This window comes from Alnus glutinosa, chromosome 13, assembly GCF_958979055.1.
Source record: "Alnus glutinosa chromosome 13, dhAlnGlut1.1, whole genome shotgun sequence".
NCBI lineage: Eukaryota > Viridiplantae > Streptophyta > Magnoliopsida > Fagales > Betulaceae > Alnus > Alnus glutinosa.
Genome location: NC_084898.1, coordinates 20,258,401 through 20,285,671, shown reverse-complemented (window position 1 = coordinate 20,285,671; position 27,271 = coordinate 20,258,401). Strand labels below are relative to the sequence as shown.

The following is a 27,271-nucleotide window of genomic DNA, read 5'->3' as shown; positions in this document are numbered from 1 at the left end:
GTTTTGCTAAATCAATCCAGAAAGAAATTGTTTCACCAAGGAAGAGTGGTACATCAAGTGTTCAAGGCTGCCAAATCAATCAATGAAAATGTTTTGCTTGAAATGCTTGTGCTGGCCATTATCCAAGATACTCATCCCAAGGTAATTACACTCTCCCATTTAAAAGATTCTTAATTAATCTGCCTTTCTCAATTCTTATAGGATGTTGGGCATTAAATTCTAGAAGCATATTCTCGTGTTCTTGGAAACTTGGCCTATAACATTCTGTCTAGGATAAGAGATAATTTGGAAGAAGATGGTTTGAGCACTCCAAATTCACCGGTGGCAATGCCTTCTTTGGAATAAATCATTATGAAACTTCAGCAGTTGGTATAAATGTAAGGCACTGTTGATTGATCAGAAGAACAAGGTGCATGGGCATTATTGTGACTCTAATTCAAGTAGTACTTGTGATTTGGGATCTTCATACAGTGAGGCCAAAGCAAGTTCTGTGGCTGCAATACCAAGTCAAAATAGACTTTGTGCATTGATAGAGAGGCCTGTGTAGTGTCTCATAAAAATTCTCCTTGATAAACAAAAACAAAAAATGTGTGGTCTTCAATAGCTTTTTTTTTTTGTAAAGATAATTTTGGTTTGCCTATTAAAAAATGTGTAGTTGAGGTCATGGCGAACTTTGGATGTATTGCTTGGAAATATGTAGCAAAGCATTAACCATAATTCTTCAATCGACAACAATTCCTACCAAAATCAAAACTAAGCTAAATTGATTTCAAATTCTTTAAGGTGCAACAATTCCCATGAAAATGAAATTTCAGGCTAGAATGAAATTCTAGAACCCTTGCAACTTGTACACAACTATTTGCAAGTGTAAGCTAGAAGCACTTTGCAATACAACATCTTTATTAAAGATAAGCATTACTTTGAAGTACATATATGGATGTGAATCACTGATACTTGGAGAGCATTTCAAAACATGACTCAATAATTCTGTCCACAGCTCTAAAATAGATATACCTCCAACTCTTGTTAATGATTAGGATCCCAAAGAAAACCCAAAATCCGAATGCATAAGAGACAGCAACAAATGCATAGAAGAATAAAGGGCTATCAATTATTCTACTCTCTTCCTTTTCTTCCTCATGTCCAGGTTCAAGTTGGTTTGTAGTTGAGCAGTTTCTCGGCAGAGGGTCTCCACATAGATCTGGATTTCCATCATAGAATTGCGACTCGAAAGTTGAGAATTGCCGCTCAAATGGGACTCTTCCAGAAAGATTGTTATAGGCAACACTAAATGCTGATAGAGAAGTCATTTCAACCAATTCAAAAGGGATTCTCCCACTCAACTTGTTGTGGGAAAGATCCAAGCTCTCCACGTTTTTCAAATTTTGAAAAGAATTTGGAATGGGGCCCATTAGAAAATTATTCGACAAGTTCAAGGACCGAAGCTGCGACAATTCTCCCATTTGAAAAGGAATGTTACCTGTCAATTGGTTAGATGACATGTCAATTGTAGTCATCAATGAGAGTGGGATACCTTTGTAAGCATATACCTCATGTTTTATTCGCAAGGCCATTTTAATTTCGAATAGAGGATGTTGTCTCATTGATCGCATCGCGAAAAACAATTGACCATTTTCTATGTAATAGCTTCGGCAATTAGACCTTGGAGAACTCTTCTTCCAAGATGTAATGTTATCAAGGCAGGAGGGAATACCTCCCGAAATATGATTATCAGAGATATCGAAAACTTGCAAAAATTCCATTTGACACATTCTTCGAAGTAGGTGACCTTCAAAGCGATTTCCACTTAAAAGAACTTCCACCAAGTGAGGATGATCATACAACCACTTTGGAATATTACCAGACAAGTTATTGTTTCGAATATCTAGGATTAGTAGATAGGGGCTGTTTGATATTGCGGGTGAGATCATTCCTTGAAATTGATTGCTGCCGAGTTGCAAGCACTCCAAGCTTGTCATGTTGGTGTCCCTTGGGAGCATTTCTCCTTCCAATCTATTGTTTGATAGATTTAGATATACCAGTAGAGTGCCATTTCTAGTCAAACTTTGCGGTATAGTCCCTGAGAGCTTGTTATTAGAAAGGTCTAATGCTTCTAGATTACCAAAAGACCAAGGAATGATGCCCTCTAATGCATTGAAGGACATGTCAACATGGGATAAGTTTGGAAGAAGATGTCCAATATTTTCGGGAAGAGAACCTTTGACATTATTATCTGACATGTCAAATAATTGAAGTGATGAAGTTCGATTAGCAAAGCAACCAAGAAAAAGTGAACCATCAATTTTGTTACTTCTCAAGGATAAACCTGTGATACTCGTGTTGAATAGCAACTGACAAGGTATGCTTCCCTCTATTAAGTTGTGAGACAAGTCTAGCGATTCCAAGGCAACTTGGGCGGTGATAAAGCTTGGGAAAACGTGACCATTCTTCTTGTTGAGGCTGCAATTCGCCAAGTTCAGATAATTTAGCTGAAAGGTTGGAACCCATGAGGGAGATTCTGTTTCAATTTCCAAATTGCAGTTGCTTGAAAGATCAAGGTATTGGAGACTTGAAGCATTGGCAAAAGTAGAAAATGATAAAACCTCATCTAATTGATTGTTCGAAGCTAGAAAATACACAATCTTGCTTTGGTTGGAGAATATTGATGGAGGTAGATTACCATAAAGACGATTATTTGATAGAAAAAGATATTGAAGGTTTCCAATCATCCCAAGACAAGAGGGAATAACGCCTTCCAGTATATTATCCATAAGATTCAAATACTCCAGATATTGTAATCCCTTCAGTTCGCAAAAAGCTGCATCAAAGTGATCGAGTGTGAAAAATGAGTTCCAATGTAGGATATTATGCATGTATATGCTTAGAAGGCATCAAAATAATGAACAACCTAATTAATATTGAGGTTAGAAAATATTATGACTGATTATGAATTATGTGAAACTCTATGAAGGTAGGATTCTCTAAAAGATCTCAAGGTATGAATTGAGAGTCATTTAGAATTTCAGGAATTAGCCAAAATGAATTGAGCAAATAAAATTAAATGAAGCTGAACAAATTATTATGGGATTAGAAAAGAAAAAAGAGGAAAGGAAGAGTTCTCACGTACCTTCAAGGCTTCCTCCAATTTGCATGTTAGGCAGTACTAGTATTTCGAGTTCATCAAATAAGGTGAACAAGGTTACATTTGGATACCATGTACTTCTTGATGAAGCGTCGTTGTACTCCCCTTCCCAATATATTGCCCCAACTCCTCCAGCAATACCATCACAATAGATTCCGTTCGCTTCACAACAATTCCTTCCGTCCCAGCCCGCAAGGGAAGAAGCATTTGTGGCGTTGTTGATCTCCAAGAGAGCTCTCGTCTGTTCTTTGGTGCATCCAGCTGCTTTAACACAAGCCAAAGGGGATGAAGCGATGAAAGCCAAAGCCCAAACAAAAATGACATTTTTAGCAAAACAAGAAGTCTCCATTTCTAAAGTGATTCTATTCTGATCGATGCAACTATGGAAACTGCCTTTATATATATATATATATATAAAATGCAATATTGTTGGCAAGTCTTGAAAATATTAGTCCACGCGCGCATTTTCTGCCTTTATATACATTTATGAACAACGCAGTACTTTTGGTTTCCTTTTATTTTTCTTAGTTTTTCGAAATTGCAGCTGCTTCGTTTCTAAACTTGAAATTATGACGTACCGATCGAATACTCCAAACCAAGAAGCACGTAAAAGCTTTAAATGTCGATGCAGGTGGGGGAACTGAGATAGTTAGATAGACCTATTCCGTCTTCATGTTGCATTGAATTTGAGCGTGGAAAATTCAAATAAACACGTTACTAGTAATAATTAGAGTCTCTTTGGGTTTGTAATTTTAAAAAGTGTAATTTAAAATAATAATTTTTAAATGTGTGATTTAAAAATATAATTTTTAAAAACGCAGTTAAACGTTTGGCAAAATCACAGTTTAGCCTTTAAAATTTCGCGTTTTTAAAAAAGCATCATCTTACCTGTGATTTGAAAAAGCAGATTTTTTTGTATTTTCAAATCGCAATTTTTTAAATCGTAGTTCCCAAACGCATCCTTAGTATTGCAGCAATCCAAATTGTTACTTTCGGCTATTTAAAAAAGGGAAAAATTATATCTAGTCCCTAGGTTTTCATTTGATTTGGATTTAGTCATTGAGTTTTTAATTTCAAGAATAAAGTCCTTAAGTTTTGCCAAAGCTTAAAATAGGTCATTCTGTCATTTTATCGTCAAAGTTAACGTGTCACACATATCTTATTTAACACGCTAGCATCCATGTTAATCCTCGAATGCAATGCCATGTTAGCAAGTGGCAAGTGCCAAATCATTCATGAAAAAAAAAAAAAAAAATGTTATTGAGGGGCTGCTCTTTAGATTATCAAATTTATTTTATATGAATGACGACTTGGTAAAAGTTAGATGCATTTTTTATCAATAAAATATTCAAATTTTGCGTTTAAAAAAGATGCATCTACTGAGGTGTTATAATATAGAGCATTTAATTACAATAAATAGTTATTTAAAATACATATGATTAAGATTAAAAAAAAAAAAAAAAAAAAAAAAAAATTCAAAACTAGTGAGTGGCCGCACCCACTCCCAGAGTGGTCTTCAGGGGTGGCCGCGAGCTAACCACTATAAGATGGGTTGCGGTTTTGGTGTTTACTTATCAAATATTAGTTGATCATACGGAAGAATATTTGATTGGTTAATGGCTCCTTTAATTGAGTGTATGATTTTCTTTATGGAAAAGATATTGTTGGCAAGTCTTGAATAATCCAAGCGCAGAAGCGCTCATTTTCTGTGGAGCAGTAGTTTGTATTGGAAATGGCTTCAAAATTACAACTACTTTTGGTTTCCTTTTCTTTTTCTTTCTTTTTAAACTTCAAATTATGACCCCAAACCAAGAAGCACGTAAAAGTTTTAGCCAAAACTAATATATTTAAATGTTTAGGTGGGGGAAGCACTATTGTACTAGTAATAATTATGGTCTGTTTGGATTTACGATTTTAAAAAGTGCGATTTAAAATAACGATTTTAAAATATACAATTTTAAAAAATGATATTTAAAAACGCAGCGTTTGGCAAAATCGCAATTTAGCCTTTAAAATCGCAAATTAACCTTTAAAATTTTACGTTTTTAAAAAAGCATCATCTTACTTGCGATTTGAAAAGGTAAATTTTTTGCGTTTTAAAATCTCAATTTTTAAAAACTTAGTTACCAACCGATTTAGTTTTGCGATTTAGTTTAAAATCGCACTTATTGTCTCCGAAATCGCAATCCTAAACGCACCCTTAGTATTGCAGTAATCCAAATTGTTACTTTTGGCTATTTAAAAAAGGGAAAAATTATATCTAGTCCCTAGGTTTTCACCTGATTTGGATTTAGTCATTGTGTTTTTAATTTCAATAATACAATCCTTAAGTTTTGTCAAAGTTTAAAATAGGTCATTCTGTCACTTTATTGTCAAAGTTAACGTGTCACATATATCTCATTTAACAAGCTAACATCCATGTTAACCCTCGAATGCAATGTCATATTAGCAAGTAGCAAGTGTCACATTCATGAAAAAAAAAAATGTTATTGAGGGGTTGCTCTTTAGGTTATTAGATTTTGTGTTTTTTTTTATATGAATGACGACTTGGTACTTTTTTTTTTTTGACATGTCCACACAAGAGGGAGGAGGAGGAATTCGAACTAGTGACTTCCGTTTCATGAGGCATGGTCTCCAGCCGATTAAGCTACCCCTTGGAGATGACGACTTGGTATTTGCTGATGTGGCATTGCATTGGGGGTGTTGATGTGCGGACAAACTATTAACTTTGAAACTAAAGTAATAGAGTGACCTATTTTAAACTTGGACAAAACCTAAGGATCATATTCTTAAAATTGAAAACTCAATGACTAAATCCAAATCAACTGAAAACTTAAGAACTAAATATGATTTTTCTCTTTAAAAAACTCCTAAAACTTTAAGGGATAATTGTACCGCTGATCCATGAGATATGCCATAATTACGAATCACTCCCTATGGTTTAAAAAGTTGATGGAAAGTCATTGTGGTAAACTATAATTACAAATCGATCCATGAAGTCAAATTCTGTTAAAAAGTTTGACAGATTCTGTTAAATACCACGTCAACGCCACATCAAACCAATAAGATGGCGACACAAGTCCATTTGAATAAAAAAAATATAAATTTATTATGAAAAAAAAAAAACAGAAAAGGGAAGGGGTGGCTGGTGGCTGGGCCACCCCTTCCTTTTTTTTTTCTTTTTTTTTTTTTTTAAATAAGTTTATTCATTTATTTATTTTTTAATAAATTTATTTATTTATTATTAAAATAGACACGTGTCGCCATCTTATTGGTTTGATGTGGTGCTGACTTGACATTTAACAGAATCTGTCAAAATTTTTAACGCAATTTGATTCCAGTGATCGATTTGTAATTATAGTTTAACATAAGGACCTCCCATGAACTTCTTAAACCATAGGGAGTGATTGGTAATTATGGCATACATCAGGGACCAGTAGTGCAATTATCTCAAACTTTAAATTCTTTGATTTTCAAGATGTGTTTAAATTTTAAAATTAAATTATAATGAAGAATCTTGCTCATAATTCGGGTTATGAGCTAGTATATATAAATATGAACTACTTTTGGGTAAATTAATTAAGCTTAGGCGTGCTTCATGGTTTGAAAAAAAAAAAAAAACAAAGAAAAAAAAGAAAAAAAAAAAAGAAAGAAAGAAGGGGGACTTACTTAATTGCAAGTATTCAAAAGAAAAAGGTGATACCATCAGCTTTCATTGGGTTTTACTGTCTATATTAACTTTAGTCAGCTACACATAATTTGAGCATTTTTCTTCTTTTCTTTTTCTCTCTTTCTTGAAAATTGTAACTACATTTTAAACTTGAAATTATGCCTCAAGAACCAATTTCACAATTGGCAATTAAGCCTTTTTTTTTTTTCTTTTTTTCTTTTTTTTTAACATGTCCACACCAGAGGGGAAAAAGAATTCGAACTAGTGACCTTCGCCACATAAGGCGTGGTCCCTAGCCGATTGATTTACTCATTGGGGACAAAAGTCTCCATTTTGTGCAAATCAAGAAGCATGTAAAACATTATTCAAAAGTAGTTTATATATATATGTCTAGGTTGGGGAAGCACTAACACTCACCAAAAATTCAATTAAAAAATTTGTCCAAACGTAGTTCATATCTAAATTGCATAGTCGTCTAATCCCTTTTCATGACCCCTGTGATTTATGCCATGAATCCGGGAGAAGTACTGATGTTGATGCGTGACGAAAGAAATGGAGGAGGCCCACGGATTAAGATCCTCTCAAATCTTATTTGTGTAACGACTCACCCCAACAACACAATATTATTCGTTTTTTATTTTTCTGGACCAGACTTTTTAGGAGGTCACCCGTCTTGATATATATCTTGCAAAAGCACGCTTAACTGCAGAGTTTTGATGAATTCATGGCTATCATGACTTTAAAATGTGTTGTGTCAAAAATGGTGCGAATATAAATATAAACTTAAAATTATTCCTCAAGACCCAATTTGATAACTGGCAATTAAGTCTCCGTTTTGTCCAAACCAATAACCTAGTAAAGCATTATTCAAAAGTAGTTTTATATATATATTAAGTCTCCGTTTTGTCCAAACCAAGAAGCACGTAAAGTAGACCAAAAGTATGAGTTATAATGCCTTCACAAATTCTTTTAAATAGGCTTTTGTACGGTAGTAGAAACAATTAATATTAGATTTTCTTTTCAAAGTACCTAGGGATGTAAATAAACCAGTCCGTTCGACAACCCGCCCTATACCTGCTCGGTTTAGTCCAATTCGAACTCGAGCTCAATACTGTAGAAACTCGCTCGTTACTGTAGAAGCCCGCTCGATTAGTAAGTGATACATATCCGACTCGCTCGACAAAACTCAATAAGGGCTCACGAGCTCAGCTCGTTTAAAGCTCAATTAGATCGCTCGCCTGACTCGTTAGCTCGTTCATATCTCTTATATATTACTAAAAATGAGTTATATAAATTTAAGTATGTATATTAGTAATTAAATAATATATGTTATATATGTTACTTAATATATATATATATATATATATATATATATATATATATATATATATATATATATATATATATATATATATATATATATATATGTTTGTGTATATTAGTTAACATACTAAGTAATTAGTTCATAAACTAACATATTATCTAATTTATTAACATATACTAAGTAAATGTAATTAACTATATGTTACCCGATATATATATATATACACACACACACACATACTAAATAAGCATATAGTACACTATCTAAGTAAATATTGTATTAAATATTAAATATAATATTTTGATAATAGTATTTACTATGTTAAACTAACATATTAAGTTATTAATAGTTATTTGGAGGTTGTTCACAAACTCGGGCTTGAACTCCGCTTTGATCATACATTGAAAAATTTAATAGCCTACCTTGAGTTCTAGTTGAGCTGAGCTTGTCGAGTAACTCGGCTCGGCTCAGCTCGAATATCATTCTCAACGAGCTCGAGCTCGCCTGAGTTTTAAACGAGCCGAGCTTGAATACACATTTTATAGCTCGGCTCGAATTCGACCTCGACTATTTAAGCTCGACTCATAAACGAGTCAGTCTTGAAATCTTCAAACTCGACTCGGCTCAACTCGATTACATCCTTAAAAGCACGCACACCATGCGTTCTCGATTTCAAAGGAAGTTGGGTACAGTTCACTTTTATATTTTGTAATGGTTATATTTTTTGGAAACTTCTCTCCTCCTTCTCTCTAAACCTTCACTTTATCTGGAAAAAACCTACCATCCATACACCCACTAAAAATAAAAAATAAAAAATTTTAAAAAATAAAACAAAATTAGTGACAGAGTTTTAGTGACTTGTTTGGTGGTCTGACACGTCACTAAATTTTTAGTGACTTGTTACTAATCACCTCATCACCAATGGGGATTTAGTGACATGCCATTTTTGACTCATCAAAAACTTAATATTTTATATTTTGTTTTATTTTATTTTTTTAAAAAAGACTTACAAATTTAGCCAAAAAGAACTTAAAACCTGAAAATTGCACGAGATTAAGCATTTTAAATCCCCAATATCGCGAATTAGCACGTCACTAAAATAGTGATGTGCCATTCAAGAATTAGTGACATTCCAATTTGGCATGGCACTAACTCTTGACATGCCACTTTGACAATTAGTGACGTGTTATTTTGACACGTCAATAATTAGTAGCATGTCAAATGACACGTCACTAATTAGTGACGTATTAAATTTTGTTACATCACTAAAAATTTAAATTTAAATTTAACTATATATATATATATATATATACACACACACACACACACACACACTTAAAATTTCGCAACGTGTCAATCTTTGACACGTCACTATTTAGTAATAGGGCAAAAATTTAGGTTACTGTAGACACGTTACTAAATGCTTTTTTTTTTTTTTGGGGGGGGGGAGGAAGGGGTAGTGCACATCATTAATTAGTGACGTGTCAAAAAGTTGATTATTGTAGACACATCACTAAATGCAAATTTTTTTGTAGTGACCATGGGAGGGAGAAGCTCTATGCTTCTCTCCCCATCCTCTCCCTTTTCTCCTTCTCTCCTCCCCTTGCTTCCTTCTGTTAACGCCTCGGCTGAGACCTTTATCTTTTTGGAGTTTGCTCTAGCCCTATCCACCTCCTTCGAGGTATTTAATATTCTTTCCTTCCCATCAACACAGCTATCACCGAACATGCCCTTCCTCCACTGTGTCTAGTACGATTTTTGGCTCGATTCTTGGATTGAAATTTTTGGATTTAGATTTATGTTCCTCTGTCAATTTTTGCACGACACGTGCCTCTCGACTGGGTTTGCCGGTGTCTTCCGCTTCCACTGACATTCGCCGCATTTTCTCCCGACTTCCACTTATTACAACATGACATGCACGCGCTAGGAAGTTTGTCTCCCTTTCCGGGGCATGGTGGTCACGCTTCTCCCTCCAACTTTCCCTCGGCCCTGTAGTTGGCGGTTCACGGTAGCCCCTTGCGATCACAGCTGGAGAGAGGTCTTCCAGTGATAGCGTGTGGTCTTCACACGCTGCCACTGGCGACCCCAGCCCCTCCCTTCAACTGGATTTGTGTTGTTGTTTTGGCTCTTTTTTGTTTTTTTTTTTTTTGTTACTTGGGTTATTGCTTTCCTTTAGGGGAAACTACTGTATTTGAAATTGTGTTAGTATCTCTCTTTCCTGCCATCTTATTTTAAAATTCTAACAGCATTTTTACTGTTCCAGCCATCTTTTGGTGGTTGTTGTAGGTCTCAAGTGGGGATACAGATAAGCTTGTCCTAATCTGTTTTATTTTCACTTTTAAAACCACCTTGTGCGGCCCTCTGAAAGGACCGGATCATTTGTTTGACCAATTTCCTACCATTTTTAAATATTTTAGCGATGTTTTAGTTTGGTTTGAGTCTACTGTTGGGAACTCACTCCTGTTTCATTAATAGGATCGCCCACTTCTTCTTCCTTTGGGATCAAATGTGGAAATGATCCACCATTATAATCCTTTCCTCATTCAATTAGAAAAAATAAAAAAATGCAATGGTTATAAGTAGATGATCGGATTATGATGACATATGTGGTTAGATTATTATTTTTTTTTCAAAAAAAAATAAAAATACATAACCCAAATTTTTGCTCCTTAAACTCGTGTTTAAGATATATATAGTAGTAACATTCATCTCAAAAAAATAAAAATTGGCAGTAACACTTTAAATTAATTGTTAATTAATTAACTTTAGGCATTAGGTCAGTCCTCTCAACTCATCCGTGGCAGCATTACCTTGTAGCCTTTGATTCTTCATAAAAAAAAAAAAAAAAAAAAAAAAAAAAAAAAAAAAAAAAGTCGATAATATTTCAGCCGTGGTTAGAGATCATAATGGGAAAGTGGTGCCTAGCAAAGCTTGAAAATCATGCTAATTAACTTGGTCTAAGGGGCAGAAGCATTAACGATTTGTTTTCTACTAAACTCTTTGCGGTGCTAGTCAAGCAATCCTTAAAGAAGGCCATGAAACTAAATGCATTTAAAGCTTCCATTTGTTTCAGCATAAAAAATATGTTATCGGTTGGCTTGTACGAAAATTTAGTGACTGCAAAAAGTGGTTGGCAATTTTTAGCAAACACCATGCGAATTTCAGCAATCTCCAGTGGTGGCGATTGGCAACCGACGATGGATTCCGGTGGATGTCGGTCGCAAATTATGGCAAAATCCGGTGGTTGTAGAGAATGAACTGCAAAATATAGTACATGCAAGAATGAAAATTTCAAGAGAAAAGTACACATAACTCCCTCAAACTACCACATTATTGTAAATGTACCCCCCAAACTACCAATTGTGTCAATCTCCCCTCTTAAACTATCAGAAAATGTCAATGTCCCCCTAATGACAAAAATGCCCTTCATAAAATTATTAAAATAAAATAAAAACTAAAAAAAATTATTAAAAAATTATAAAATAACAAAAAATTATTCCAAAAAAAATTAAAAATTAAACTGCTTTTTATTATTATTTTTAAATAATAATTTTCAGTTTTTTTTTTTTAAAAAAAAAATTGTTCTTTTTCGTTTTTTTAATTAAATAAAAACTAGTTTTTTTTTCATTTGTTTTTTTTTTTAAATAAATAAATAAATTTCAGTTATTTTTGTTTTTTCGTTTTTTTTTTCTTTTAAAAAAATGTTCTTTTTCGTTTTTTAATTTAATAAAAACTGGTTTTTTTTTCATTTGTTTTATTTTTTAAAAAAATAAATAAATTTCAGTTATCTTTTGTTTTTTCGTTTTTTTTCTTTAAAAAAATTTGTTATTTTTCGTTTTTTAATTTAATAAAAACTGGTTTTTCTTTTTTCTTTTTTTCATTTATTTTTTTCAAAAAAAAAATTTTGTTTACTTTTTTTAAAAAAAAAAATTAAAAAATTAGTTCTTTTTTTAAAATATTTTTTTTTTCGTTTTTTATTTAATTTAATTTAATTTTTTATTTTTTATTTTTTTAAGTTTTTTAGTTTTAGTTTTAATTTTTTTGAATTTATGAGGACATTTTTGCCTTATTCAAAAAAAATTAGGGTCATTTTTGTCTTTTTGTTGGTCTTAGGGGGGATATTGACATTTTCTAGTAGTTTAAGGGGGGAGATTAACACAATTGATAGTTTATGGGGTACATTGACAATTGAATGATAGTTTGAGGGGTTTATGTTTACTTTTTCCAAATTTCAAATTCGAGAAATTGTTTACTATCTTAAAGAAGAAAAACTATTTTAAGAAAAAAAAAAAATCCTATTCAACCAAAGAGGCGAAAATTAATCCATATCTTAAATTAAAGAAATGAGTATAGAAATAAAAAATAAAAATAAAAAATAAAAAAAAAAACCAAAAATCATTTAAATTCATCATATCTTAGATCAACTTCTTAAAAATGAAGGAGGCGAATACTAATTGGGTGGCATTTCAATACGAAAAATTGCCCAAGTTTTGTTTCCTTCGGCAGAATCTGGAAGTCATGCATTTATATATCCCGAAACACTCGGCGGTTGGGGGTAAGGCTGTTTCCTCAAAGAGTGGAGGAGCTAATGTATCTGATATATTCAAATGAAGTCCTTTCGGGGCTTGGTTTCTCAAAAGGCCCGGGGACAATGGGCCGGGTTTCAGCTGAGCCCATTATGCGGGACAGCCCAATTGGTGAAATCAAAGTGGTGCAGGTTAGCCCAGTGGCATAAGTCTAGCTCGGAGGGCCTGGTTGACATTTCGATCATGCAGGATGTCAAATGCGCACGCGTCTGTGGCCTCCACACGACTTTCCAGAATCTACCTTTCTCGTTGGGATTCTCTTTGGTCGACTTTCAGGTAATTTTCTTTCGCACCAAACACCCCCAGTCTTCGTTTTCTATTCATTTTTCTCCCTTAAATTCCCTCATTTCCATCTTTAATTCCCTTTTCAAGAAATGGGTTTTCGAGTTTGCTGTCGATTTGATTCTTTACACTCCCAAAATTGCTGACTTTTGGGAACTGTTTCATAGTTTTTTTCTTTTTGTCGTGGCATTATGTTGACGATGATTTTTTCATGTGAATTCTCCAAGATGCTTGATTTTTGCTTGAATTTGTATGAATTGGTTTATTATGTATCTGCATGAGCTTTTGATTTCCAATTTTGTCGTTCATTTTCTTTAGTTTTTTATCCTATTGATATTCGGTATCTCACAGTCACAGTCTAAATTGGTGTTGAGTTAATAATTCTTTCGATTTTTTTTTACATAATTCAGATTATTATATGCATGAAAATTTTCTCTTGGTCCTGAAAATCGCTTATTTCAAGCTTGTAATGATCGAGTTCTTACTATTGGTACTTCAGGGCCTTTCTGTTTCAGTCAATACTAGAGGATTTTGCATTCGTGGTGGTCTGTTTGCTGCAAAAGTTTTCTTGTGTGACTTATTTTCTGTTATTTGTATGTATTTTTGTACTATTTTAATTTGTTTTGGGTACGTTGTTAGTCAGTCCACCTCTTTTTAAGTTTTAGGATCCTTTACCCTCTTCCTTCTGAATCAATGAGTGGGAATGATCATTTCTTATAATTATTTTCACGTATTCAGCTAGAAAAAAAAAAAAAAAAAAAAAAAAACACACTAATATGCTTCATAATTAAATCTGGACATATCAATTAATTAAGGTTTCGTCTGGCGTTAAATGACTTTTAAAAAAATGTATTTTTCATTTTTTTTAGTGTTTGGTTCGACTGAGAGTAATAGTCAAACTAAAAATATTTTTAATTTGACCATAAAAACTTTTTTAATGTTCGTAAAATAGTTTATCCATTTTTAAAGCTGTAAATTATTTTTTTGAGTTTAACCATTCCCTTGTCAAATTATTTTTTAAAACTGATCGCCTTTCGTTTTTTCTGGCTTGATTTTATTCGAAGTATAACTGTCATAATTTTAAGTATAACTATTCATATATTCATCAAGATGACTTCGTTTTGAGTTTAATATTAAAATAACATCGTTTTGAGTTATGTTTATATTATTATTATTATTATTTTTTTATGTTGCTTTTTTGTGTAACACTTGGTAAATATGCAAAAGTAATTAATGTGAAATCAATATATATTAATCAAAAGATTAGGGCTTAAAAGAAAATAAAACAAACCCAAAACATTAAAAATAGACTTAAATTATTTTCAAAATCGTTTAAAATAGGCTTTAATAAATACTTAAAAGAATGCCAAAAAAGCTAAAACAGGTCCAAAATGCGTATTATGTAATATGTGGATAGCAAATAATAACCGCATTTAATTAATAAATTCAATAAGCCAATAACTTTGCGCGGATACAGTTAATAAAAATATGATGTGGATATTTAAAATTTGATGTCTGTACTTTTTAAATACAACTAAAAATATTATAAATAATAACATCTACTTGTACACCCTAATTAAAGCGTCCCTTTGGGCATCATAGTACATTGTTTGACTGTATGACACACTAAACTAAACAGACATTTTTAATCAAACCATGGCTTCTCTCTTACCCACTTCACCATGGGTCCAACCATGTTTTCCAATATTCTTTCTTATACACGTGTCTTTCCTTCTTTCAAAGATCGAATACTATATAGTACATAATGCATAAAATAATATTTTGTCTCTTTTAAAATGAAAATAAAAATCATGAAAAGCACAAAAATGTGGTATCAGAATTTCTGTAAGTGAAATTATCAAAATCCTTTGGTTATTAATATCCAATTTTAAAGACACGGGACGTAAATGAAAAATCTATATATATATAATTTTTTTTTCTTTTTTTAATAAGTACATCATTCATTCAATAACATGAGAGGGTTACAAGAATAATAGATTAAGATATTATGTTTTCCAACAACAGACTTAAACCGAAAAAACAACGCTAAATTTAAAAACAACAAACAGGAGATGGGTGCGTTAACGACCCTAAATTAGTCAAAAATGTTTCGATCCCTTAAACTTTGAACAAAAATCAAAGAATAGGCTGCATAAGACGGTATATATACATGGGTGGAACCAGCCCAAGAATTGGGGGCCGGGTTCCAACCCCTCCAAATTTTCAAAAAAATCATCAGATTTTTGGTATTTTTATAAAATGAACCCCTCAAAAATTTAATTATTTTAGCTTTAGAACCCCTAAAATTATTTTTCTAGTTCTGCCGTGGCGGCAATAAAGGTAAAAAAAACAAAAAGTCTATAAGCATAGGAGAGTTAGAAGGTGAGAGCGATGGTGAACATGTTTGGAAACCTTTTCAAATTCCAATTGCTTATTAATTTCTCACACAATTCACATGCATGGAGCCCCACTGCATCGACGTATGTTCGATAGATGTGGTTGCTAACAAACTGGCTTGCTTGCGTTGAATTTTACATATAAGATGACATTCTTTGAATGCCGCCTCTTTAAATTATGTCTATCAATTTTTGACACAAATTTAACATTAGATCAGTTAGTTAAGATTTAGAGATTTGACCCTTTTAATTAAATTGGTAGATTGGGTTAGAGTTGATCTATATACAGGGACGGAGCTATAAGCTCTTTTTGGCTAGGGCTAGTGGCTAAAAAATAAGCGGAACAATAGGAATACGAAGATGTACAACCTAATATTTTCCATAAAAAATAACATGATACGAACTACAATGTACCCCTAATTCTGTCATACAAAAAGACAGAAATATTAAAAAAAAAAAAAAAAAAAAAAAAAAAAAAACTTTCAAAAAGATAAATATCCTTATAAATTCGGAAAAAAAAAATGGTGAATGCGGGTCTTACGAAGACCCGTGGTGGCCGTGGGTGGGTCACCAGTTTTCTTAAAAAAAAATTAAGTTTTTGTGATTTTTTTTTTTTTTATGTATTTTTTCTAAATTTTTTGTAAGGGTATTTATTTTTTTTTCATTTTTAATACAAATGGGTTATATTGCAACTTTATGTTAATTTAAGAACATTACCCCAATTAAAAGTTTAAAAAAATATTATAAATTGCCTGACTATTGAAAGGCAGGTGTACTTTTTTTCCAAAATTATAATTATGTGTGCAACTTATTTTTGCTTTGTTTATTCAGCACACCCAGTAGCATTATCCACGATTTTGGTATATGAAATTATCAAATCTACTGATAGGTCGTGGGTGAGACTCTTATCTGAAAGTTGTATTTATGAGTTCCACGTCTTTTCTTTTAATATTTAATTATCTGAAAGTTGTAGTTTTGTGAATTTCTTTTATATATTAATTCTAGTTTCTCATGGAAACAACCAAAGTTAACTGGGATGTGACGATTGACAAGCAAAAAAGTTGTATCGGATGGATATTGGAAGCAAGATGTTCATCCAAACCGGATATGTGTTGAGCCAGTAATGGCCGAATCTTGGATAGGTCTTCATGTTGTCCTGTTTTGTAAGGAAATTCGTTTGTTTGGCATAGTCCTAGAACGAGATGCCCTTCAAGTCGTAAAAGAAATCAATTTGGTATATCTATCTTTGAGCAGATATGGTCACTTCATCGACGGCATTAATGCTCCATTTGTTTCGACGTAAACTGTTTTCCGTCGTAAAATATTTTCAACGAAATTATTTTTTAGAAAAATGATTTTCTTGAAAATATTATTCGGTGGCTCGTACGAGAAAATCACCAACAATGAAAATCACCGGTGACGAGATTCCGTCACTGACTGGCAGGTAGGGATGTAAACGAAGCAAAGCTACCTGTGAACTCGTTCAAACTCGGCTCTATAAGGCTCGACTCGTGCGTGACTCGGTTATTAAATGAGTAACATGAAACTATACTCAATTATTAAACGATACATACTCGCAAACATATTCGTAAAAAGGCTCAACTCGCTCATTAGCGCGTCTCGTGTGTGTCTGTGTATATATATATATATTATAGTCATATAATGTCACATAATTCATAAATTTAACTCATAAGCATACAATTCATAGTAATATAAACTATAAAGATTAGGAACTAGTGGTAACTGGATCACTTCACCACAAAATATCGGTATTTCTTTTTTCGAGCCGAGTTGAGCTTAATTTTTAAAACTCATCATGTGCTTGAGCTTTTGATAAAACAGCTCGAGCGTGATAAAAAAGTTCAACTTGAGCTCGAACTCATGATAAATTTAAATGAACTAAGCTTAAACATAGACCTCTCCGAGCTCGACTCGTTTACATCTCTGCTGGTATGATTCTCGCCACTTTCACCATATTCCAGCTATATATTGTTGTTGAATTCTAGCGATGAAGGCCGAAATCCGGTGACAATGGCCAAATTCACTGAAATATAATTTGGTCGAATTCTGACGAAGGTGAAAATCTAGCAAACTGGCTGGATTGTATGAATACTAGCCAAGTTATAGATTCAATATGATCAGAAGAAATCTCACATCTTATTTATAACTTTGTTTATAGTGAACTAGTTGTCCTTTCTTGATTCTTTTCATAGGATATTATTAATAAGATGAGTATTTTTGTTAAAAAAAATTAATAAAAAATTGTAGTTTCTCATCTTTATTACTCGTAGTTCTTTACTTTTACTGTTGAATATATTTTTTATTTCTACCTTTTTTTTTTGTTTCCATTAGTTGATAGCGAAGAGACGGTAAAGAATAACTTTTTATTTTTGGGGGGCCGGAATAATTTGTTAAATATAAGAATCTCCTTAGCCTATATATATATATGTCTGTTTTTGACTTTATCCTTTGCTTTGTGTTGTCATGCACTACATATATGCTTTGCCTATCCTTCTCCGGCAAGAATTATATATATAAAAGTGAATGTTAGATTCTGTTCCTAAGGATATGGATTCTGAGTTGTTTTTTCTAAATTAAAAACCACTAATATAGGTTTCAGATATGTTCGTTTTAATCTGTGTATCTTTTATTTTTTTAACTATTTTGTGCTGTCATTTGAGAGAACTGAGTCATTTATTTAACCCATTTTTTTTGTTATTTATATGTATTTTTACACTATTTTGTTTTGTTTTGGGTACGTTGTTACTGAGTCCATATCTTTTTAAGAGTAAGAATAAACATTTTATGTAACTATTTTCATGTATCATATGGAAATTAAGGGTGCCGCGGGTTACTCATCTTTTTCTTTGGAGAGCTTGCAACAACATTCTCCCTACGAAAGAAAATCTACATAGAAGGAAAATTGTTACTGACCCGCTCTGCCCTATTTGTGGCCGAGAAGTGGAATCTGCTGCACACTCTTTGTGGAATTGCGATGCGGCTCGGGCGGTATGGTCCGAAGCCTCCCGAGCTATCCAAAAGTGTGCCATCAATGATTCTGATTTTCTCCGTATTTTTTGCGAACTGTATGAGAGGCTGGAGATTGAGGATCTTGAGCTAGCAGCCATGATTGCCCAGAGATTATGGCACCGAAGGAATCAATGGGTCTTTGAGAATAAATTTATGCCCCCCAAATGTTTGCTGGATGGAGCAGAGGACTCGATGAAGAACTTTAAAGAGATCCAGGCTTTCCCTTCTATCTCCGGGAGCCGAGCTCCTGCTCCCAGTGTCTCCTGGAACCCTCCCAATGTGGATACAATCAAGATCAACTGGGATGCGGCCATCGACAAACGGAAGAACTTGATGGGGGTGGGGATCATTGTCCGCAACAACTTTGGGGCTGTTTTAGCGACTCAATGTGCGGTTCAGAAATTCATCTTGGATCCGTCGGTTGCTGAGGCGATTGGAGCTAAATTGGGTGCGGATCTTGGCCGCTTTCTGGGTCTCGACTCCATCGTCTTGGAGGGTGACGCGAGTGAGGTGGTTTCAGCTCTCAATCGGGAGGAGGAAGGGTGTAGTAGAATGGGCAGTATCATTGCAGAGGCCAGGAAGGTCCTTAGGGAGTTTTCTGTGTGGAAAGTGGCGTCGGTAAGGAGAGATTGCAATAATGCTGCCCACCAACTTGCTAAGTTAGCTGTCAGACAGAATTTAAGTCAAATTTGGATGTATTCGTATCCTTCATGTATTTCTGAGATTGTGTTGAAGGAGAGACTTTTGTCTCCTGATTAATGAGAATACAAGCACCTTTCAAAAAAAAAAAAAAAAAACTAGAAAACAAAAAAAAACACTAATATGCTTCATAATTAAACCTTGACATATCTATTAATTAAGGCTCCGTCTGTTTCGACGTTAAATGATTTTAAAAAAAATATTTTTCTTATTTTTTGGTGCAACCGAAAGTAATAATCAAACTAAAAACATTTTTCGGTTTGGTTATAAAAACTTTTTTAATGTCCGTAAAATAGTTTACCCATTTATAAAACCGTAAATTATTTTTTGAATTTGACTATCTCATTCTCAAATTGTTGGAGTTCGTTAAAAGTTGTCAACTATTTTTTGTCGTTGCTATTTTTTGTACGAGGCCAAGGGTCGAAACACATTTTCAAATAAATCATTTTTTTAAAATTAATAAATAAATAAACTGATCGCCTTTCGTTTTTTCTGGCTTGACTTTGTTCGAAGTATATCTGTCATAATTTTAAGTATACAATGATATGCCTCCACATGGAGCTCGCTCATACGTTGACCGTTGTACCCAACCGCACTTTCGCCCAATGGAGAATAACTCACCACTCCATTGTACTATGGCCTTCTCTAGTATTTGTCTACACATGTTTCTTTTTCTTCTTTTTTTTTAGAAAAATAAAAATAAAAATTAAATAAAATCAGGATTTTTCCAATTTTAAGAAATTTGGACAGAAGATGGTTTTTGAACTTTTCTTAGTTTTTTGAAATCAGGACGGTGATATGATATTCCTTCCTTTTTTCAAAAATTTCTTGTTAAATATTCTAGCCTTTTTGCATTAGCCTAAAGATGATGCCGTTTTGAAGTTTAATATTTAAAATGACATCGTTTTGAGTTAGATATAAGTTATTTTTACATTATATTTTTTTACCGTATTATTTTTTCGTGTAACACTTGACAAATATGCAAAAGTAATTAATGTGAAATCAATATATATTAATCAAAATATTAAGGCTTAAAAAAATTAAAACAAATCCAAAACACTAAAAATGGACTTAAATTATTTTCAAAATCGTTTAAAATAGGTCTTAATAAATACTTAAAGAATGCCAAAAAAGCTAAAATAGGTTCAAAATGCGCATTATGTAATATGCGGATAACAGATAATAACTGCATTTAATTAATAAATTCAATAAGTCAATTACTGCGCGGATGCAGTTAGTTAAAACATGATACGGATATCTAAAATTTGATATCTGCATTTTTCAGATGCAACTAAAAATATTATAAATAACCACACCCACATGTATACCCTTAATTAAAGCGTTCCGTTAGGCATCATAGTACTTTCTATGACTGTGTGACACACTAAACTAAACTGAAGAGACCAGGGGCGGAGCCAGGTTTTAAACTTTGGGGGGCCAAATTGATAAAAAAAAAATTTGAAGGAGCCAAAACTAAGAAAATAAAAAAAAACTTATGAGTAAAATTTTAATTTTTTTTTTCTTTTTAATTTTTTTGTTTTGAAAAACCTTTGGCTTGAGGGCTTGCCAAAGATTAGCCCCTCGCCTGGAAGAGACACATTTTTAATCAAACCATTAACCATGGCTTCTCTCTTGCCCACTTCACCAAGGGTCCAACCATGCCTTTCCAATGTTCTTTCTTATACACGTGCCTTTCCTTCTTTCAAAGAATACTATATAGTACATAATTCATAAAATAATATTTTATCTCTTTTAAAATGAAAATAAAAATCGTGAAAAGCACAAAAATGTGGTATCAGAATTTCTGTAAGTGAAATTATCAAAATCGTTTGGTTATTAATATCCAATTTTAAAGACATGGGACGTAAATGAAAAAAGAAAAAAGAAAAAAGAAAATAAAAGAAAAAATTGACCCAAATTTGTCGAAAATGTCTCGATCCTTTAAACTTTGAACAAAAATCAAAGGAATAGGCCACATAAGGCTGTATATTATATATGCATGGCAGAACCACCCCAAGGCTTGTGGGGTTTCGGCCCTCCAAATTTTCAAAAAAGTAAAAAAAAGTTTGATTTTTATTTTATTTTTTTTCTAAATTTTTGATATTTTTATAAAATAAACCCCTCAAAATTGTTATAGTTTAGTTTTGAACCACCAAAATTATTTTTCAGCTCTACCCCCGGCGGTAAAGGTGAAAAAAACAAAAAGTCTTTAAGCATAGGAGAGAGTTGGAAGGTGACCGAAGACGTTTGGAAACCTTTTCAAATTCCAATTGCTTATTAATTTCTCAATAATAGCACACAATTCACATGCATGGAGCCCCACTGCATCGACTTATGCTCGATAGAGATAGAGATCGATGAGGCTGCTAACAAACTGGCTTGCTTGCGTTGAATTTTACACATAATAAGACAACATTCTTTGAATGCCGCCTTTTTAAATTAAGTCGAGCAATTTTTGACACGGATTCAACACTAGATCAGTTAGTTAAGATTTAGAGATTTGATCCGTTTAATTAAATTGGTTGGTCGAGTTAAAATTGACCTATATATATGGACAGAGCCAAAAGTTATTTTGGACAGGGGCTAGTGGTCAATTTTTTTTATTTTTTATTTTTTATTTTTTTGTAGGAGCCGGTAGACTAAATTTTTTTTTTTTTTTTTTTACCTAATACTTATTTTTTTTATTTTTTAAAATTTTTATTTTCCAACCTTATATATATATTTTTTTTTTGAAGAAATTGTGGGGAGGGAGGGGGGGCCATGGCCCTTACCAGCTCCCCCTCCCTCCGTCCCTGCCTATATAGTCTTACATACATGCATTGACAAGACTCGAACTCGACGTGCGACATTTAAGGTTGACAAGTTTTTATACGACCTATAAATCCAATACGAAATTAACTGGTTAGAGTTGAGGGGTTTAATGAGTTTTTAACCTTATAATCTTATATTCATGCTTCGATACGACCTGAACCAGACACATAAACATGAATCATCACCCATACTTTAGAACAAACAAATTAATTAACTTTATCATGTTATTTTAGTAACTAACTAATGTAATAATTTTTATTTTTATTTTTAAAAAAATTGATATATTGATAATCAGCTCGTTAATTTTCATCCTCATTTGTAACATTTTTCTTAATTTATTTCTTCTGCTAATTTCTTACCTCTGGTAATTAAATAGCTTAAATATTTTTATGCGCATCTATCGAAAGCGGAATCATGGTTAGTTGATTCCCGAAACAGTAATTAATCCAATTTTGTCTTTTGTTTTTAAAAAAAATGCTATGTATTACATTTTTATTTCATAATTATTTTATAATGCTAAAAGTGACAATTTCAATAAACTCTTAAATAAAAATAAAGTGTTTAGTACGACCGAAAATCGAAAATCATGATTAAACTAAAAACATTTTCAGTTAACTAGAAAAACCTTATTTAATTTTCATAAAATAGTTTTATTTTTTTAAAAACCGTAAACAATTTTTTGAGTTTGAGCTTCTTCTTCTCAAATCATTGATGTTCGTCAGACCACAGTCGAAAGTTACTGGATCACCACCAAAAGTTGTCATACCTCTGTTGGACCATAGCTGGAAGTTGTCAGACCTCTACTAGACCACCGCCGGAGGATGTCAGAAGTCGCTAGTCGTTTTCTACCGTCTCTTATTTTCCGTACGAGCCAAATAACGAAAAATATTTTTACAAAAATTATTTTTTTTTTAACGAATATTTTTTACGTCGAAACAAACTGAGCCTTAGTCCTAAAAAATTCAAGAAATAAGAAATAAGGAAAAAAAAAATGAAAAGAATTAGAATTTAATAATATATTCGACCCACATTAAAAAAAAAAAAAAAAATCCCACGAAATTGGAAATTAATATCAAAGTTGCGAACTTGCGATTGAGATGGAGAGAGAGAGAATAGGAATTGAATGATTTCACATGGGCTTGGAGTGGTGGGGCTGATTGCTGAGATCAACGCGCAATGAGAAATAACCGTCAGATGGGATCTGTTATTGAGAGAGAGAGAGAGTAGGTGGATAGCACTTCGGCAGCAACATGATGCCACGTGTCAATCAATTATAACACTCCACATGGCAATTGACATGCATGCCCCCCCCATGTGATATATAATATAATAATATTGGGCAGGCCTCCAACTCCGTGTTGACTGGAGCCTTTTTTTGTTTTGTTGTCTACTTGTCGTGCAACCCATGCACTAATTAAGTTACGTACAAAAGGAATGTGATGGGATTCTTGCCTAACATTAAACATACTACCATAAACCATTGGCCTCCTTCCATATATATATATATATATATATATATATATATATATGAAAATATATATAACTTTTTAGTTGTGACATTATATAAATATGAAAATAGTTGCGAGTCTTGTTTGGGTGCAACGGTATTGCTCTATTCACGTGAATGGCTTTTATAACATGCTTTATGGGCAATGACGGATTTAAGGGGTCTGGTATAGTTGTATAGGCCCCGCCCCCTCTCTCCTCAATTTCCAAAAAAAAAAAATAAAATTTAGGTAAAAAATTAAAATTTAGTCTACTGGCCCTTACTAACATTTTTTTTTTTTTGGTCCCTGCCCATAGGAGTTTTTGGCTCCATCCCTGTTTATGGGTGCTGTTTTAAATGTCATAAAATGCTTTGACTTTTCTCGCTTGACACCAAATATTGCTTTTCAGATTAGATGGTCAAAGGTCCGATTCAATAAGTGTCTTATAAGTATTTGGAGGAACTTCACTTAACCATTTTGAATTGTCGTCGCTTTTGTCATTACTCTCCTAAACTTAAAAAACTCTAAATTTAGTGTATCTGTCTTTCAATTCTACCCATTCGTTATGATTTTCCATTAAATCTTATCAAAATTTTAAAAATACCCATTTATTTTTTTCAAATATTCAGACATTTGTATTTTTGCAAATTCTTTTAAATCATGACCAACACCTAAATCTTTGCAATTTTTTTTTCTCTAAAAATAAGGAAGGGTAGTTTGTGAATTTTGACATCCATCTGTTAAGATTTGACTGAAAATCGTAACGGATTGGTGAAATCGAAAAAAAAAATTAAAAAAAAAATTCATTAAATTGAGAGTTTTTAAAATTTAGAAAGATAATTACAAATGTAATGAAAGTTCAAATAGGTTAAGTGAAGTTTCTCTGTGTATTTTGTGTGCCAAATTATTTGTTAGTAAGTTTATTTTTTTATTCAGCCAAAAAGTTTAAAAAATCATAAAAAAAATATAAACAAACAAGGCCTCATATATCTTAATGCTGGTTTGTCGGTTGGAGAAAAAAAATCAATATGCAAAGAGACATGGTTTTAATTATTTATTATTACAAATCTAGAGATTGTTTGAGGGGCATGACTCTGAAGTTGACAAATAAAAAAGTTGATTGTAAAGTTGGATCAAGAGCCGGCCAACTTTATTCATCCTACAAAAGAATGCTTATATATATATAGAGAGAGAGAGATAAGAATGCTTATGTAAGAAATAAATATCAGTTTCTTATTTAGGAGTAGTGTTTCGATCGGAATAGGATCCTCTCAATTTAAAATGAAATGGATGATATCTATTTTTTGATCATGATTAAAGTTAATACATCTAATGGTGTACATAATTTTACATTATTTAAAATTTTAAAAAATATGTTAATATTAATTTCATATATACCGTTAGATGTACTAACTTTAAATCTTAATTTTTTATTTAAAATTGATAGTATTTATTTCATTTAACGAAATGAAAAGAATCCTATTCTGTTTAGATCTGCATATATAATTATATAATTATTCGAATATATGCATAATGAGAGAATGGTAAATATGGACCTAAAAAACTGCATCAAACCCAAAACACATAACTGAGCCCAATTATTGGGTCTTCATCAATAAGAAGGCCCAAATACATGAGTTTTATAAAATATAAAATAAAATAAACAGCTGAAATGATGGCAATTTGTTTATCAAACTAAGATGACACCTGCTTGCTTTAATTTTACAATTTCCAGCTGCCCTCCATTTCCCAAGACAGCTCGACCAATCATTTCCTTTCCAGGAACGGAATCTATTTAATGAATTGAAGTCAATTATAAAGGATATAAAATGTTGGGAATAATGATTATGAGCATCTGAATTTACATTTACTCACTAGCGATTGTGGGCCGTAATCCATTAGGTACAAGTTTGTTAGTATGAATTTGGATGCTCTGGAGTCATGAGAAAGCACAGTCTCCAGTAGTGACGGAGTCAGGATTTTGATTTAAGAAAGTCAAGATTAAAAATTAAATTAAAAAAAAATTAAAAATATAAGTAATAAAATAAATAATAATTCAACAAAATTTAATTATTGTTAAAGTATATATATGGAACTTACAATTTATTTTGTCACACATAACATTAATATATTCATTTGTCCTTGACGAGTCTTCATATTTTAAAATCGCTGTATACCTGCTTGATTTTATCATATTTTGAAATGATGTTTTTCCAAATTATCCTTTTGGAAAATTACGCTGTTGACATATTCTTTTTTATAGACATGTTTTTAGGATTTAGTCTTTATCATTAGGATTGTAAGGTAATCAGACACTTTTGTTTTTAAACAAGGATCTACTCATAAATTTGTTAAATCTATCTCGATACGACATTGTTTAGAATTTAACTAGAACTGAATGAATTCATTATTGTTCTCCGTAATCTGAACTAACTACAATTATGTATTTTATACAATTAAAATATGTAATAAAAATTATATATATTTATAAACAATTAATTTAATTGAGCAATCTAAATATAAGAGATTATAAACATTTTTGATATTTAAAAATAAATCAGTGTAAAATTTAATTACATACTTGAAATTTTTCGAAAATCTAGAATTTATCTTTCTTTTTTTAAAGTTATAAAAAATATTATTTATGTCTAAATGATTAATAATTTTCATGTTTTTTTTTCTAATAATTCTCACAGTAATAATTTTTTTTTTTTTCTTATTAGATAATGTCTCGAAAGCAGCAAGCAAAGTACTTTTCCTGTTTCCCCCAACGTTTATAACCATTAAAGGCAGCGTTTGTTTTGTTTTTATTTTATATATATATATATATATTTTGTCTCTTATTGAACCATGTTTTAAAAGTTGAAACGCAACGTTCTACTTAAGTTAGAAACCTAGACGCACCGTTTTGGTAGGAGACTTGGGTTGTCTTCTTCGTTCGTCCTCTAGCCCTAAACCGAAACCTTTGAAAATCTGAAACACAAACAATTAAACAAATAATGATAAAACAAGAAAATACAGAACAGAGACATCACGTATTGAATCCTAGTGCTGTGAAAGATTTTTGCCCCCCTAAATAGTGATTGAGGGTGAGCAACAAGGGGTGGAGGGTTAACTTCTACTAGGGAAAAAAAATTTGGGGGCTGAGGACGGGGGGGGGGGGGGAGCATATGACCCCCCTACTTCCGCCCCTGGTCTCCAGAATCGACATAGCTAACTAGGGTGACAATATACGATCCTAAAAAATTCGGAATCGCACTTGGTTCCTGGAAATTTGGGACTCAAATTAATCTCAAATTTGCCGCCTAGAATTTTGCTTTGAGAGAAGTTAGAGAGTCATCTTTATATCCTCGAAAATGTCACGTGGCTTTTAAATTACCATCCGATTACAATTTAACAATGATAATCTCAAATTCAATGATGATTTTAAAATTCACATGATATTTGAAAATGACACAAATTTTTTTATATTATTTTTATATCATTATTTGCAGAAGAGTGAACTCTGAACAATATCTTGTGAGTCAAGTAATGCAAATCCACCGCCTCTAATATTGAGGGCAAAGATCTTCTCTAGTTCATACGAATTGGAGATGAGCTGATTAGTATAAAAATAAGGATAAAATTGTTCTTTTTCTTATTTTTTGGGCAATTTTGTATTTCCATTTAAACTAATCGGCTCCTGTCCAATTCATCTGAACTAGAGATGATCTAAATGCTAATCTTGATTGAGAAGCTCCAAACAAATTGCAATGTACGGTACAAAATCTAACGGCTATTGTTCGTTTGCCAAACATTATGAAACAAACAAATAATTACATACTTGCAAGAAAAATTAAAAAAA

The 27,271-nt window shown here is 32.3% G+C and overlaps 1 protein-coding gene and 1 long non-coding RNA gene across 2 annotated transcripts in view; both read right to left on the bottom strand.

Annotated features, from left to right (window-relative positions):
* LOC133854800 (uncharacterized) overlaps positions 1 to 27,271 on the bottom strand; it is an 81,272-nt gene that overhangs the window by 7,922 nt on the left and 46,079 nt on the right. The window lies entirely within an intron of this gene.
* Positions 945 to 3,492, bottom strand: LOC133854049 (receptor-like protein 56). The gene is made up of 2 exons (XM_062290078.1): positions 3,128 to 3,492; positions 945 to 2,818 (listed from the first exon to the last, which is right to left on the bottom strand). The coding sequence occupies exons 1-2, from the start codon at positions 3,489 to 3,491 to the stop codon at positions 945 to 947; spliced, it is 2,238 nt and encodes a 745-aa protein (XP_062146062.1). The 5' UTR covers position 3,492.